The 17,014-nt window shown below is 49.5% G+C and overlaps 2 protein-coding genes across 2 annotated transcripts; one reads left to right on the top strand and one right to left on the bottom strand.

Moving 5' to 3' along the window:
• Positions 1-8,426: 8,426 nt before the first annotated feature.
• FPOAC1_013128 (uncharacterized protein) lies at positions 8,427-11,060 on the bottom strand (the record flags this gene model as incomplete). Its single annotated transcript, XM_044857470.1, has 5 exons — positions 8,427-8,851; positions 8,919-9,963; positions 10,014-10,174; positions 10,228-10,357; positions 11,022-11,060. 5 exons carry the CDS (start codon positions 11,058-11,060, stop codon positions 8,427-8,429), a joined length of 1,800 nt encoding a protein of 599 aa, XP_044701653.1.
• A 1,629-nt stretch (positions 11,061-12,689) lies between these two features.
• On the top strand, positions 12,690-16,343 carry FPOAC1_013129 (uncharacterized protein; the record flags this gene model as incomplete). Its single annotated transcript, XM_044857471.1, has 5 exons — positions 12,690-12,898; positions 12,946-15,565; positions 15,615-15,833; positions 15,886-16,162; positions 16,213-16,343. The coding sequence occupies 5 exons, from the start codon at positions 12,690-12,692 to the stop codon at positions 16,341-16,343; spliced, it is 3,456 nt and encodes a 1,151-aa protein (XP_044701654.1).
• Between the last annotated feature and the right edge of the window lie 671 nt (positions 16,344-17,014).

The raw sequence follows: 17,014 nt of genomic DNA on the forward strand, positions 1-17,014 counted from the left end.
GGGGATTTTTTTTTTCGCTGACCGGTAGGTGGGTATGACCGGCAGGTGGGTACTGCATGGTAACGACGAACCTGAGTCGAGCCCGCAAGCACCTGCAGGACTTTCATGGCATACGGGTGATAGAGCATGTGGAAAGGTCGGATCTGAAGAAGCAGCAACATGGCACCATTACGGACTTGTTCGGAAGGCAGGAGGAACGCCAAGCCAATCGAGACCTTAACGAGGAAAAATATTTGGCAAACGCTATTAATATTCCTGCATTCGAGGAAGCACTCGCCAGGCTTCTTGCGGTTCGCAATATCGCCCACACATTCATCGAGTCCCCCGAGTTTCATGCTGTTATACTCTCCTGCAACTATATGGCCCGGGACGTCCTCCTACGCAGCCGCAGAGCGGTGCCGAAGCTTCTCAAAAGACTTTCGCTCAACACAAACAAGGGCTCGTCAAGAAGCTTCATAATTCTCTCTCATCTATGGTCCACTTTACCATTGATATGTGGACCTCATCGGAACAGAAGGCGGCATACCAGGCAATCGTGGTCCATTTTGTAGATGCGGAGACGAGAGGAGTCGCTCAAGCGTTATTGTCACTGCGCGAGTTCAAAGGAAGCCACAACGGGAAATTGCAAGCCAAGGCCTTCCTGGAGGTTGTCGAAGAGTACGATCTCAGAGGAAAGGTTGGCTACTTTACAATGGATAACCATGACGCTAACGACACTATGCTTGGCGATATCGCAAAAGAGATTGATGGTTTAGATCCGGTTGCCAGGCGACTACGCTGCAGTGGCCACATCATGAACCTCATCGTTCAAGCCTTCCTCTTTCGGAGTAAAGCAAAGAAGATTCAGGAGGATGAGAGAGAGGGGATTGATGAGGCGTATGAGCGGCTGTGCAGGCTATCCGAGAGAGAAGAAGGGGGTATTATTACGAAGGCACAAGCTACCGAGGAATGGCGGGAGTTTAGTGTTCTGGGGAAACTCCACAACTTGTGCATATATTCAAGGAGCTCTACCAGCATTTATAACGACTTCAAGGCCGAGATTGGCAGGGCCTTGCCGAGGGACAATGACACACGTTGGAATTCATGGTTTCGCCTCATTGACGTGGCAATTGAGAATCGGGCAAAGTTCATGGATTGGATTCAAGAAAATCATGCCAAAATCGAGAAAGATGCACTGGACCACAACGACTGGAACGAACTAGGAGATATCCATGCGTTCTTACAAGTATTCCACCAGATCTCGGTGCGCCAAGGCCGGGAGAATACACTCGATGAAGTTCTCTCCCATATGGATTTCCTCCATCATCACTTCACGCGGACTAAAAACCGGGCTTTCAGTGGCCCACGCTTCTACGCGCGCTTTCACGTGGCTTGGCTAAAGTTCGAGAAGTATTACCAGCTTACCGAACAAGCCCCGGTGTACGTGGCCGGTATTCTCCTCCACCCAGCACTCCGAAAGAGCTATCCGAGTGAGCAGTGGAAGAGAAACCCAGCCTGGGTCAGCAATGCCGTGAAGGCTGTAAGGAAGATCTGGTCCACAGACTACAAGAGCTACCAGCTCCCAGATGAACAGCAGGAGAAAGAGCAAGAACTCGATGAGTTTGATCGCTGGAGGCAGAAGGTGTACAGCACAGCGAGTGAGGTGAAGGATGAATTCGACCGCTTTATTTATGTAAGTAATTTGAAGCCTTCTAATGGCCTGGTTTTGATGATACTTCGCAGGGCTCACAGGTTGGGATTGGACAACAAACGGCCTTACAGTGGTGGCTGGAACCGACCCAGCGAGAGAATTTCCCCCTCCTCTGCCGTATGGCTATTGACATATTCTGCATCCCCCCCATGTCTACGGAAGCAGAGCGAATCTTCTCAGGCGCAAGACGGCAGGTTAGATGGGATAGAAGTAGGATGTCTGCCAAAATGGTAGAGGCATGTGAGTGCATTAAAAGTTGGATAAGTGTTCCAAAGGGAAAGAGCAGGCCGCTCCTTGCAGGGGTGTTTAGAGAAGCGGAGGATATCGACGCGGCTGTAAGGATACTCCAAGAAGATATAGAGATGAGTAAGGGGGCAGAAAGTGATGGCGAGCCTAGGGAATTGGTAGTGTAGGTAGGCAGACAATGCCAAACATCTTTGGGGTACTTGGAGATAAGGTGCATATCGATGCCGAGCTTGTCAAAAAATTGGACTGCAACTGGATATTGCTTCGTATGAAACTGAAACTATACTGACGTCCGGTGTCATGAAACTGAAACTCCCCCAGTTTCAGTTTCATAGCGTGGCTATCCAACACTGCTCAACAGGACCGGCGAGCTGTAGCCACCGGTCGAGCTCGTCACCCTCATTGCCCTCCAACCGCGCTGTGGTCGTTGACTTGAAACTGTCCAGGTACGAAGAGAACGAATCTTCTACTTCCTTGGCCCTCTTGATTGGACGTAGCTGGTCATAGTTGCCTCGTTCAAATTGGACCGGCAATTGCTTGTACTCCTGCCAGAGGCCGTCAATGAGTTGCTGAGCTTTTCCGATCCAATCCGGCCTCTCTCGTAAGCCCTATGAAGGAAGTCCCACCGAATCGCCGGGTGGAGGACAGTTGCGGCATAGTAGACAGGAGACTGGTCAATGGCGCTGTAGTATTTGTTCAACTTGACCCATGCGAAGTTGATATTTGTCCGACACTGAGCAGGCTCCGGCGTCCGATCCGCGCGGCTCTTCGCTTCTTCCAAATGGCCCATCAACCACTCATATGCTGGACAGATATCTTGCACGAGCCCATAGGCAGCTTCTTTCCCTCCCTTGCGAATCCGCTGCTTTCCGTCTCCCTCTAATTTCTTAACGCAGGTTTCGAAATGCCGGAGAAGGTCATGGTAGAAGCCGATGGTCTTCCAGTCTTCCTCCGTGAGCAGACTTTCATCGTCGAGGCACCGTGGCAATGGCCGTTGCCTACCTCCCTTCCTCTTAGACTTCGATGCCTCGTGGCGTACGTCCGCAATAACGGTGTCGATGTATGGGCGCACCTTCAGCGCACGGCTCATCATGTAGAATTGGGAGAGCCAACGAGTATTGTTGCCGATGATGACATCAAGTGAACCCGGCCAGCTCTTCTCCGTGTCCTGCCGCTGAGCTTCCCGAAGCATCTCTGTAACTCTATTGGAGCGGTTGATCCAGACCATCGTATTATGCAACTTCCCAATCGGTCCCCGCTTCAGCCATACATCATACGCTTCAGCGTCGATGTCATCCTCAAGTACGGCGTTCGCATCATCTTTGCCGAAGAGCATCGCCCTAGCAACCAAATGGACAACATGTCCAAAGCAGCGGACCCTGCGGGCTCTAGAATTGTCCCACTGGAACCTTTGAGCTAAGTGCTCCATCGCGGTCTCATTGCTGGAAGCGTTGTCAAGGGTAAAATAGCCGATCTTGTCCCGGCCTAGATCGAAAGCCTCAAGGATATTCTGGACTCCTTCCGCAATATTTTTGCCTGTGTGACGATCCGTCAGATTGGGTAGACCAAGCACGATCTTCTGTGGCCGGAACTCGTGATCAAGGAAGAAGGCAACGATGCCAAACAAAGGATGTCGGTTCCGGGAAGTCCAGCCATCAAAGGCGATATGGACGTGGCTGGGGCTTTGCTGTAGGGTCTTGATAATATGGCTTCGAAAGAAGTAATACTCGTCTGTTATAATTTATTCGCCGTCGAATTGAATCGTGGGAAAGGTGGGCATCGGTTGCGCTGATGATTGGATTGAGATAGTTGAAAATATCGCGAAGACTCTCGCTTTCAGCGACCCTGAACGGTTGGTTGGTCTCCACAATCCACCTGACAAGCTTTCGCTGAAACGCATCCTTGGTAAACCGTTTCTTCAGGTGGTTGATGAACTGATCGTCTGCGACTGCCGTCTCGCTGGTCTTTTGGGAAAACATCTGCTCAATGGTTCTTTTCTTCGCCTGTCTTAGTTGGGACTTTCCGCCGTATATGTGATGTTGGTTGCCAAGGTGAGCTTCGATGTTGGTAGTCGCTGATGCAAGATAGGCAGTTATCTTCGGATCCTTCTTCCGGACACACTCGTGGCAAACCCATCTATAGCGACTCTGGCCTTTGACCTCTTGAAGATCATAGCCATGCTGCCAAATCCAAGACTTGGGGCGCCCGCGCCTCTCAGATATTGTTAGATTGGGGAAGGTGTGCCAAGGGAAGGGCCATGGCCCTCAGTCGTTCAGCCATCTTTGGGAACAGCTCCAGTGAAGTGTGAAGAGCGAAGGTTGTCGAAAGAAAAGGGGCTGAATGAAAGACGAATGTTACTCGTAAGTATAGGAACCTTCTCCTTGGCTAATTCTGCTAGCACCCCCAGGTACCAGTACTCAAGCACGTTACGCAGGGGGTCCCCTGTCTTTCATTTCATTATTGTCATTTCATTGCCGTCTCTCCAATGCAATAATCATTATTTCGGGCATGGCGTCAATGAAATGATTGATAGTGATCATTATTGATCATTCAGCACTAACTCAATCACTATTAATGAATGATGCGCCAGCCTGATTGGAGTTAGGAAACACGCCGAAGGGGTCCTGGTTAGGGTTACAAGTGACAAATATTTAGAGCCTTTTACTTATAGTTATTTTGCGCCACGGCTTACCTATATCAGGAAATTATTATCCTGCTTTATCTTTAGAACTAAAGAGCTAATTGGGTTTGGGGTAAGTTCTGTGCAGTGTTGCGAATAATATAAACAATACGTATATTGGCAATATGGAAGCCTCGCAATATTATTGTATTGCCAAGTGGTGCATATTGTATTAGGCCATATGACATTGGCCTATATTGTATTGTATTGCCAAGAACCCAATATATTGCCAGTATGACAATACATCCCATATATTGCACGTGATCTGGGTTATTCTACTGCGGCAGCTAAAGTACATCACCTTGAAGCTCTCGTATCCCAAACCATGACTTCAGGCACTCCAGAGCTTCAACTACATCACTACCAAGCCGATTTCGACGATCTGTAATGGTTATCTTGGCCCCGGAGAAGAGCCGCTCCGGCTCCGCAGACATTGCGGGAATTGACAGTATGTCCACCGCCATTTCACTCAAGTTTGGGTAGTTTTTCTGCTGTGTCTCCTCTAGCCACCGTGCAAGGGCGCTTGTGAACCCGTAAACCCGTTCAGAGTTGCAATATCGTTCATATTCATCCGTGACGAGCGACGGCTGCAGGTGCTTGTTCCTCCAGTTCAAGAACTCGTTCGTGGTCGTCGATGGGACCTCGCAGAGAGGAAGAGGTGATTCCACGGGTTTATAGTCATTCCACAGCGTCTCCATCAACTTCTTTGACGACTCAACCCACTCCTTTTGCCAGTTCTCCTGTATGTAGTGCCATTTATGCGAAGGGTGGAGTACGATAGCGGCAACGTAGGCAGGCGATTCATCAGTGAGCCGGTAGTACTTGTCCAACTTGGCCCAGCCAGAGTTATACATGGGCGCCATTATCGGATCGTCAATATATGCCTCCTTCCCTGCTTCGAATTGTGCCAAAACGAAATCCATAGCCAAGAGGACGTTATCGAGTGTTGCAAACGATGACTCGAGAGCCTTGGTCGTCATCTTCAGCTTCTCTAAGAAAGACTTGATTTTCTCCAAGATGATCCAGTCCTCTGAAGAGAGCTCGTCTCCAGCGCAATCTAATTCCATCCATTTGTTGAAATAGCCGTCAATCGCATCTCTGAGGTTCAGGGCCACTCGCAGCATGTTATACCACGAACTCCATCTTGTGTCGTTGTCCCGTGCGAGCTTACGGTTATGGCTAATAGTAAGAAACTTTTGGCTGCGCTGGACACTTCGTTGGATGAAAACGACGAAGTTGTGAATCTTGCCAAGAGGCCCCTTTTTCCGCCACGCTTCAATATGTTTTAGTGTCACATTATGCACACCAGGATCGTCGAGTTCGAGCTTCTCACTATCGGTGACGAAGAGGAAGGCTTTGGCGGCGAGGTTGATGATATGGCCTTGGCAGCGGAGTCGGTGCACTTTGGGATCGTATTGGATGTCATATCGGCGTAGGAGGCCTGTGGGATGTTAGGGCCGCCAGTCAGGAGAAATAGTGAGTTGTACTGACCAAGCGAAAGGGATCTCATCATGGTGTCGTTATTGCCAGCGTTGTCCATCACGAAATATCCAAGCTTGGAAGCAAAGCCCCATTCGTCAACCACCTTCAAAACGGCCACAGCGAGATGAGAACCGTCGTGCTCACTGTCGATGTCTTTCAACGCCAAAACATGGTGTTCCAGCTGACCGTCTTCCGTGACATAGTGTGCGACTACGCCTAAAATGGCCAAAGAATTGGGAGAAGTCCAAAGGTCGCAGCTGATGTGAATTCTTGACTTTGCCGACTGTATGCGCTGCTTGACCCTCTCTTTCTGGCATCCATATTGGCGCATAATCCATGTCTTGGCGGTATCATGCGTATCCGGAAGCCAAGTCTCGATATCGTTATTGATGTAGGCCAAGAGTGCTCGGAACTCTGGGCATTCCACGAGCCGAAATGGGAGAGAGCAGGCCGTGATAAACCTCACGTATAATGCCTCGAGCTGGTCAGGTTCGATCGAGTCTCCGGATTGATCGTTGAGTCGACGGCGTTTTCGGGGATTTTCTTCTGCCGCAACACGAGCTTGTTCGATAATAGTTCGTATAGTTGTAACTTTCGCTGTTCGCGGGGCTCCTTTTGGCAGGCCGTGACCGTCAGGAGGAGGGTCCATGAGATGTTTTGCAGGAGCTGCAGTACCCCCTGAAGAGGCATAGGTTTTGTCGCAATGTTTACAGCGCCACTCTTCCTTTCCGGTCCTCTGATTGTAGTATCTCGTCTCTACCTCCTCGTCTGGCATATGAGAGAAGAACCATGATGTTCTGGGCTTGGTAGAGGAGGTTGTGGAGACGGTGCGAGGTTGAAATGACAGGCACTTGGACTTTTGGCTTACGTCCAGATCATCCGATTGCTGGCTGGAAAACTCCAGAAGGTCGCCAGAAATTGACGACCCTCTTCGTTGTGACCATTGCGCAAAAGAGAGGCGTTGTTGAGGCATGGCAGTTAGATTTGTAAAGTTGAGTTCGACGAGTGATTTTCAAAAACAAAAAAAAAAAAAAAAAGAAATGGGGGGAGCAGAGGCGAAGATGGCCCAACCCAACATGGTCTGCACTCCCTCACGCGTTTCTTTCATGCGTGATCGCGTGTTAGGTCTAATTGTCAACAAAGAAGTGCGTGGAAGTGAACGATGGCCAATAAAATGCCAGCTATCCCTGCTTCTTATATAGGGTAAGGCCGAGTTCTGCAGCTTTCACGGGGCTAATTCACCCAAGAATTAACAGCCCAATATAGATAATATATTGCCAATATGGACATCCTCATATTATATTGTCACAATATCGTAGACTTCATATCATATTATCACAATACCAGAAAAGGCATATTATATGGTATGTATTGCAATATACTACTTTATTGCCATATTATTCGCAACACTGGTACCAATTTGCAAGGTGATATTGGCCCGCACTAATGATGAACGGCACGATTGATTGACCTTCCGCATTAATCGCCTGGATCACAGTAATCCATTCTCGATTTCCAGGCTGGACTAATTTTGGTCTTCCTTGCCTTTCCGAACCGGTAACAACCATTCCGGCCATAATAATGCCCATCATAAAGCCAGTCTCATCAAAGTTCCAGATATCATCTGATCGGATACCATACTTCGCGATTGTATTCTGTACGAGCCTAAACCAGCCACGAATAATAGATGGATCTTCGTATTTAGCTCTCTGATAGTCATATTTCCGAAATAAACGCGTCTTAAGCTCTGGTTGTCGCTTAATGAAGTTATGAGCCCAGCGTTTGCCGACAGGTGACACGTCGCGGTCAGCAAGCAGAGAATTGGCCATTTCTTCCACAATACGCTGTTGCGAGGGAAATCCTCGCGAATCTAGGTCCATAATGAATTGAACTATCATCTGTTCTTCCAGATCAGATAGTTTCCGCGATTTAGGGATACAATCGCGTCGCGATTGAATGCCATTCTGTCGGTCGCGGAGGGTACTATATCCAACCTGATATATACTTGCAGTACGTCGGATACTTAATTTTGGGTCATTTTGAAGGGCCTGAAGTGCAAGAAGAATTCTTGCTTCATTTGAGGACTGTGGCATATTGGGTGGTTGAGAAATATCTAATCAGATGTTAATGATGTAGAATGAGGGATTTTTGGTCGGGATGCTTGTCCGCTCGGCACGCTTATCAACCACGTTATCCGTAAGATCTACGGCCCTACTACACCTTAGACACCTTAGACTAGGTAGTAGTGACAACCTAACAACAACCAACAACCTCTTGCCCGTCTGATCAACTGTATCCGCACCTCATTTACCATCTCATTTAACTAGACTAGTGAACATGTCCCCGGTTATCAACATCCTTGAAGTAAGGGTTAAAGTCATACGTCTGATGTCGCTCATCCTCCTCCCAGATCAAGTCCCCTCCTTCTGAATGAACCCTGAAATGCGACTCTCTCAATCGCTCAGCCTTCTCAGTAGTTAGGTTATGGAGATCCGTCACCTTACCCGTGTACACTAGGGCTTTGTTACGGCCCTTGAAGCAATCATTTGTCCTGTCGCCGTGGTTATTGCCGGGTTCATAGTTGGGGAATGTTTGTAGTCGATCAAGCAATGATCGATGTAAGACTGCCCCGCGGGGAATGTCACGGTATGATCCCATGTTGGGAGGGAATGTGACAGGCTTCCACCCAAGAAGCTTGACATTGTCGCTTGGCGCGTCGTCTAGTTCCCAGCGAGTGAGAAAAGGGAGCCATTCTGTTTTGCATGTCAAGTCAGCTCTTTGACCCACCCACAATCAATTATTGACATGTGCTTTGCTTACCCATAAACTTCCACATGAGCACCTTGAAAAATGCAGTTCCATACCCAAAGGCAAGCGTGTCGTGCATGAAGCCATGGGTCGCTTCCATACGTCTCTGGGGATCCTTCATCATATTCTCAAATGGCTCAAGGCTGTGACACCAGTGCACTTGAGCACTTGGATCCTTTTCGCCGCACTTTTTGACCTCGCGAATCATCCACTCTAAAGGAATGTCACTCATTTGAAGCCAGTCATTGTTCAGATCAGTGCTCGCCTTGTCGGCCTTCCACGTCTTGATGGCACTCTTGAAGCGGCTCCAGAGTGACAGCTTGACCACCTCGGGCTTCGGCTGAGCAGAGCCGTTTTCCTCAATCAGGCTCTGCTCAGACGAGCACAGGAGAGGCTTTTTTCTCTTGGAGTCGGCCTGCTCTGCTACCACGACGGGCCAACCACCGCCGACATCGCCGTGGTTACCAGGGAACCAGACTTCTTTGATGTCTTCTTCAGCGGCTGGCTTGCGGTTGTGAACGGCAGCTCTGATGTCTTGTGCAAGAAGAGCGGGCTTGAACTTGACACGACGCTCGTCGACGGCCACTGCGTGACGAACGTGGTGTGCTGTCCCGGTTACCGGAACAGGCATGTGAGCCTTGCGCTCTAGAACAGCAACAGACGCAACGCAGTCCCAGATGCCGAGGAAGAATACCTTGATATTCTCCTCTTCGCCATCAGTGTTCGTCTCTTTGCGACAGAACGTCTGGCTAAAAGCCTCAATCTCATTCGAAGCCTCTCTGGTTTCGTCACTGACATCAGCGGGAGCCTGGCCCGGCAGCCGGATTTCGCCAGTATGGGAGTGGGATTCATCTCCATTGTGCTCGTGGCCATGAGAGCACTGGGCTACTTCACTGTCTTTGATCTCACCTTGCAGATGGCGTTGGTAGAGACGATATGCAAAAGGGACCATTTCTTCGTTGCCTTTGCAGAGAAGGCCGACCTTGTTGAGCATTCTGGCGAGGAACTTTGCAGTGAAGGCACCTCGACTGAAGCCAAAGACATAGATTTTCGCGCCCTGGAGGGTGTCAGTGTTCCCGGTGACAGAATTCTGAGAGCGCAACTTACAGGCTCATAGTACCGCATGAGAAAGCGGTAGCCAGCAATGACATGGGCATCGAACGTAGTTCCAAAGCCCTGATCCACAGTCTTTGAAATACTACTGCCAATCTCACCAACAAAAGTCTTGTTCACCGACTGTTCATTGATATCGTATGTACCAATACCGGCTTGGGAAGTATTAGCAAGCTTTACCTGAAGTCAGCGGCTGGCTACCTCTCACTTTGATAGTAGTGGTACTGGTTCGGATGGTTACGATCCATCTTCCGCAGTATCTTGACCACGTTGGTATCCGCATTGGAGCCGCTAAAGGTATTTCCCGTGCCATCGAAGCACAGGATGAGCTTCTTGGGCTCTGTAGTCAGCCGTCTCAGCGTGGGGCATCGTGAATATCAGAAGAAGGATATGGGTGGAAAATGCATAGAGACGACAAGACCTGTGTCTGGGGGACCAGAACAGCTTTCTTTATGCGGGAGACAGCCAACCCCCCTTTTCTCAATCAGGGTTCAAATCCACGACACATCTGGGCTCAGTGTAGTGGAATCAGGAGTTGCACGTGGCGCAAGATGATCCGTGCACGAATGCACGGATCACTATGTGATCCTAATTCCACCAGAAGTGCTATTGTAGTGTCGTGGATTTGAACCCTGCTATCCACAATGTGTTGCCGCCAGTCGGCTTGTGACTTTATTATGCTGACCGCTAGGTCGGAGGCTTGCTGAGAAGCCATGAGGCCGTAGGGAATGAAGAAGAAGAAATGTATGATGAAATGGGCGGGGTTGATTCCTCTGGCCCTTCAAGTCACTCCATGTACCTCAGCCAAAGCGGGGTCATGTGGGGCTCGGTACGGAAGTGTAGGCTTATGATACTCAAAGAGATACATGAGAATACAAGATAACCACTCTTACTCAAAGTCTTGCTTCTCAAACTTGAATTCAGACCAGCCGCTCAGGATAATATGATTATGTAGGGAGACTAAATCGGAGAATATTGATTTGTAAACCCAACCACGCATACCTCAGCAAGCCACAAGTTGACAAAAGTTGCCCTTTTCATGACTGAAAACGACCGAGAGAAGAAAGAGATCAACAGGTTAAGTCTTGGTCTTAGCTTCTCAGTCTTTGGACGGCCGCGATTGTTTGTGAGACCTTGTGTCGTGTCCTGTTACGAGCAGTTGCAGTTTTTGTCTCAGCAAGCCACAATTCAAAAGTTGCGTTGCACTGCATGTAAACCGAATCACTTTCTGGCCTGGTCTTGTCAGAAGCGGGGATGAGACATGTACGCATCCGATGGGTTTGTGAAAGGTCGGCGACGGTGACACAACATCTTCATCTTCTTGGACCCTGATGTTGGTCTATCGAGATTGATTCTGGTTAGTTTCGGCCCAGAAGATTTGAAATTGAAGGCCCCGTCCCCTATGCCTGTACTTGGCAATTGTTCCATCAGAATCGATCTGGCGGTTTATACTGTTATCGTTGGAATTAATTGTCTGACACTGAGCTGCAAGTCTGACGCATCCAAGCTCACCGTTTTTCTCTTTGCTTTTCCTCAATTCAAAAAGCCCTTCTCAACGACAATAACACATGCAATATCGTTGTCGAAGCCAATGGCTTGGCCATGGTAACAAATCATAACGATGCCATGCACTGTAGGTCTCACAACCTCTCATTTAATTTCAGCTTCGAACACGATGGAATGGCTTGCTGAGACAGGGAGAAGCAGCTGCTATTTGCCGTGACGGGCCGTATCTCCTTCAGTAATATGATGCGTTATGATATGATCGACGGCCACTGGGTGTTGCACAAGACAGAAGAGGGGTCTTTCGCCAAGAGAACGCCAGTCAGCAATATATGAGACAATGTCTAGCATCGGCCGATTGGGTTGGCCAATCGAGTGACATCGGTATTTAATAGCCCCGTGCTTGTTGACCGGAACGGACCGCATGCATTAGCCAGATGCTACGAGCAGGGCTCAAATCCACGACACTACACTAGCACTTCTGGTGGAATTAGGATCACATAGCGATCCGTGCACGAGTGCACGAATCATCTTGCGCCACGTGCAACTCCTGATTCCACTACACTGAGCTCAGATGTGTCGTGGATTTGAACCCTGATTACGAGTAAGACATCATGCTCTCGACCCCTCTTCTCGCACCTTGCTTCCCATTGACCAGCTTGTGGACGAATCAAGTCACAATATTGTACTCCGGCTCTTGATGTTATTTTCTCTTTCATTGCGGATCAGCTGATAGCTCCTCCTCTCGATGAGAGATGGCATTGGTAGAGAGATGGCCGATATGCACATCAAGTACTGTTTCACAAACAGTCCTTGCTCAACATACGCCACTTACTTCAAGGCCTCAATGAGGGGATTCGAGTCTGTCTGTAGTTGCCGCTCGTAAGCAGGGTGGCGATCAACTCAATCTGGGGTGTTGATTGAGTTGAAGCAGGGGTGACACGGTGTGTTTTATGGGACGTGCATGCTCGCACGGTTCACTGGTTGATCTTTTGTCCACCAGATGTGTGATTGAATTGAGTTGATCGCCAGCCTGCTCGTAAGAGAGACCAGTTAAGCATGCGCCTTCTATAAAGACTGGAAGGACATTGTTGATAAGCCAGGAACCCTTTCTTCATTTCCATAGCTCTTATCTCTCAAAAGTCAGTAAGGGTTTGGATCTTCATCATGTCGTTCAACGAAAAGTATCAGGCTGGAGAGTCCTACAAGGACACCTCCAAGGAAGACCCTTCAAGTCTTCTCGACAACCCTGAGAAGCTCGTTGCGGATCTGATGAAGGATTTTGGTGGTGTTCGAAGCCAAGCCAGTCCTGCTGATCTCTTGGCTCTTGTCAAGCAGCTTCTTCAGAAGGGACAGCCTCTTGATGATAAGAAGGGGTAAGTTATCGTCCATTGAACCCAATTGCTGTCACTAACAGAGCTAGCACAACTGAGCTCCTCATCGGTATCCTCACTGCCCTGCCTCGTTCCTCCAAGGCTCGCACCGCTCTTACAAACAAGCTCATCGACACTCTCTGGGGTAACCTTCAACACCCCCCACTGAGTTACGTTGGCGGTGACGTCAAGTATGAAGTTGCCGGCTCAGAGCACGACCACAAGAGCCACTGTGAACAATATGACACAATTGAGTTCCAGGTACCAGGTACCAATGTTACCCTCAGAGAACAGGTCCCTCAAGCACCCGACGGTCTCCATCAGTACCGCATGCCTGATGGAAGCTTCAACAACATTCTTGAGCCAAACCTGGGAAAAGCAGGCACCCCCTATGCCAAATCTGTCAAGACTGAGAAGCGTCTCCACGGCGTCAAGCCTGATCCTGGTTTGCTCTTTGATCTTCTCATGGCTCGTGATGAAGGCTCCTTCAAGGAGAACCCAGCTGGTATTTCGTCCATGCTTTTCTACCACGCTGCCATCATCATCCATGACATCTTCCGCACAAACCGCACAGATATGAACAAGTCTGACACATCGTCATACCTTGACCTTGCACCTTTGTACGGATCTTCTCTCAAAGATCAGCTTGAGATCCGTACCATGAAGGAGGGCAAGCTCAAGCCTGACACCTTCCATGAGAAGCGTCTCTTGGGCCAACCTGCTGGTGTCAATGTGATGCTTGTTCTCTACAGTCGCTTCCACAACTATGTTGCCGACATCTTGCTCAAGATCAACGAGAACGGGCGTTTCTCGCTGTCGACGCCCCCCAACGCTAGTGAAGAAGACAAGGCCAAGGCAATTGCCAAGCAGGACCACGATCTCTTCAACGTGGCTCGACTCATCACAGGTGGTTTGTACATCAACATCTGCCTTCATGACTATCTTCGAGCCATCACCAACACACACCACTCCGCCAGTGACTGGACTTTGGACCCTCGTGTTGCTATTGACAAGCAATTTGACGGTGAAGGAGTTCCTCGCGGTGTTGGTAACCAGGTCAGCGTTGAGTTTAACCTTCTCTACCGCTTCCACTCGTGCATATCCAAGAGAGACGAGCGCTGGATCAACGGCTTTTTCCTCAAACTCTTCCCCGGCCGCAAGGCAGAGGACCTTCAGGATGTCAGCTGGACTGAACTTGGTCAAGCTCTTCTGACCTTTGAGGCCAACACCCCCAAGGACCCTAGTGTCCGAACCTTTGACGGCCTTGAGCGTCAAGCCGATGGCACTTTCAAGGACGAAGACCTCGTTAACATCCTCAAGACAGCAATGGAGGACCCTGCTGGCTGCTTCGGAGCTCGCATGGTTCCTAAGGCTCTTAAGGTTGTCGAAGTGCTTGGTATCATCCAGGGCCGCAAGTGGCAATGCGCCTCTCTGAACGAGTTCCGTGAGTTCTTCGGACTCAAGCGCTACGACAAGTTCAGCGACATCAACTCGGATCCTGAGATTGCAAACATCCTTGAGAAGCTGTACACTGATCCTGACATGGTTGAGCTCTACCCTGGTCTCATGATCGAGGACATCAAGCCCCAGCGCAACCCAGGATCTGGTATCATGCCGACCTACTCGGTCGGTCGAGCTGTCCTCTCTGATGCAGTCACACTTGTGCGCTCGGACAGGTTCAACACGATTGATTACACTGTATCTAACCTCACTGCGTGGGGTTACAACGAAGTCCAACAGGACTACAAGACCCTCGGTGGTTCAATGCTGTACAAGCTCATCCAGCGCGGTGTCCCCAACTGGTTCCCCTACAACTCTGTTTCTGTCATGCAGCCCATGTACACCAAGAGCGCCAATGAGAAGATCGCCAAGGAGATTGGCACTTTTGACCAGTTTACAACGGATGATCCCAAGCCACCAGCCAAGGTCGCTGTGACAATGTCCAATGAGACCATCAAGAAGGTCCTCAGCAACACCAAACAGTACGTCGTACCCTGGCTCAAGCCCTTGAACGACCTGTTCCCTGGCAAGAAGGAATATGGTTGGTTCATGCTTGCAGGCGATGAGGCAAAGAACTATCAGCACCGCGCCGACTGGACAAAGGCGATCAAGAAGGTCCCTAACCTCCACGACGCCGTGCACGCTTTAATTGAGCGTGAGGGTACCAAGCTCATCAAGAAGGAGTCCTTCACTTTCAAGAAGGGTCTGGACCAGATCGACATCATCCGTGACGTCGCGATTCCCCTCAACGCGCAGCTGCTCTCAGACATGTTTTATTTCGATATGCGCACAGAGGAGAACCCTGACGGAGAACTTGGCGCCGCCGAGTTGTACCGCAGCCTTCTTGACATCCGCATCTGGGGAGTCAACAACAACGACCCAGGGCAGGCGTGGAACCGCCGACGTCGTGCTCAAGAAGGTGTTAAGAGGATATACGAGTCAACCAAGAAGCTCGTTTCCGAGGTCGAGGTGGCACGCCCTCGAGGTATCGGTCTGATCTCTGCCGTTTCTAACAGAATTGGCGCCAAGTCGTATCTCAAGAAGGATTCGCTACGCTCCTGTGGTCTCAAGCTTGTTGAGGAGCTCCTTGCACAAGGCAGCTCGATTGACCATGTTACTGACAACCTCTGGCTGACCGCCTTTGGAGGAATAGGTGTTCCTGTTACAACCGTAAGTCTGTTTGTGAAAGGGTAGAGTATCGCGTTGACTGAGTGTACAGTTCTACGAAGTTTTGGCCTTTTTCCTGCGCCCCGAGAATGCGTCCATCTGGGCCGAAGTCCAGGCAATTTCTCAAAAGGGTGACGAGGCGACACTTCATGCCTATGTTGCTGAGGCTCAGCGCTTGACGAGCTCCCAGCGTAACGTTCGCGTGGCCAAGACACCAGGTGAAGTTGATGGCCAATCTATCGCACCCGGAACAGCCGTTGTTCTCATGCTTGTAAGTCATCACCAGTCATTCTCTCAACATCAGATGTCTAACGATATCACAGGGCGAAGCCGGACGCAACCCCAAGGAGGTTCCAGATGCCGACAAGTTCAACACCCAGCGCAAGGTCCAAGATGTATCAGCATTTAGCTACGGTCAACACGAGTGTATCGCCAAGGACGTCGCTCTCGCTTTCGTTACCGGCCTGATCAAACTCGTTGCCGATCTCAAAGAACTTCGACCGGCACCTGGCCAGATGGGACTGGTCAAGACAATTCGCGTTGGCACCGAGAAGGCCTATCTCAACGATAGCTGGTCGTACCTTGGATTTGATGCTAGCAGTAAGTTTCTTGACCACACAGGATGAGTCGATGTGCTAACTGTGTGACAGCTTGGAAGGTGCACTTCAACGGGCATGGAAAGGGTAACTTTGAAGGTGACAGAGTCCCTACGAGTAACACTCCCATCCAGGAATACTACTCGTTGCTCCAGAAGCGCAAGGGCGAGATTTTGGGTCGATAACTGAACATAACGATAGTTTTTTCCACGAAGAGATAGTGAAGCCGCCCAAATTGAACAGTTTCGAGACTGCGCTATACTTGTAGCCGTGTCCAGCGTAGATGTGGCCAGCCGCATTGGTGACAGTTGGATGAAGTAGTAGTTCATCTGTAGATTAACAGGTCGATTGGCTTGAGTGGGTAATCCATGGTGGATGTACCAGTCGGTGTAAGTATAAGTGATCCATTAGACGTACGTCAAACTCGCGGCATGCTCCTTTCGTAATCGATAATATTTGGTGGTGAGGCATACAACCCCTCGTGGCGACAAGGAAGATTGTCCTCGACATGAACTGTGACTGTTTGCGTCATTGTCATCGACACCTCCACACAAGACCAATTCCTGTTGAATGTTGGAGGGTTCACCCTCAACTTCAGGATTAAAGTTTGAAGTCCTAAACTTAGATCGTAGGACTTTCATCTAACGTATTTCACCACCACTCAGCCCACTTGGGGATAGTCTGAACACCAATACAGCTATCTATGATGAGTACATTTAAATATATCAAATTAATTCCAAAAAAATCCAGATTTTCAAAATAACTTCATCAACAATGGATCGTGAAATAAGAATCTCGAGAGCAATTTCTGAAGCTTCTTCGTCAAGCGTTCGCGCTGCAGCTAAGTGGGAGACCT

This window comes from Fusarium poae (assembly GCF_019609905.1).
Source record: "Fusarium poae strain DAOMC 252244 chromosome Unknown contig_1, whole genome shotgun sequence".
Taxonomy (NCBI): Eukaryota; Fungi; Ascomycota; class Sordariomycetes; order Hypocreales; family Nectriaceae; genus Fusarium; species Fusarium poae.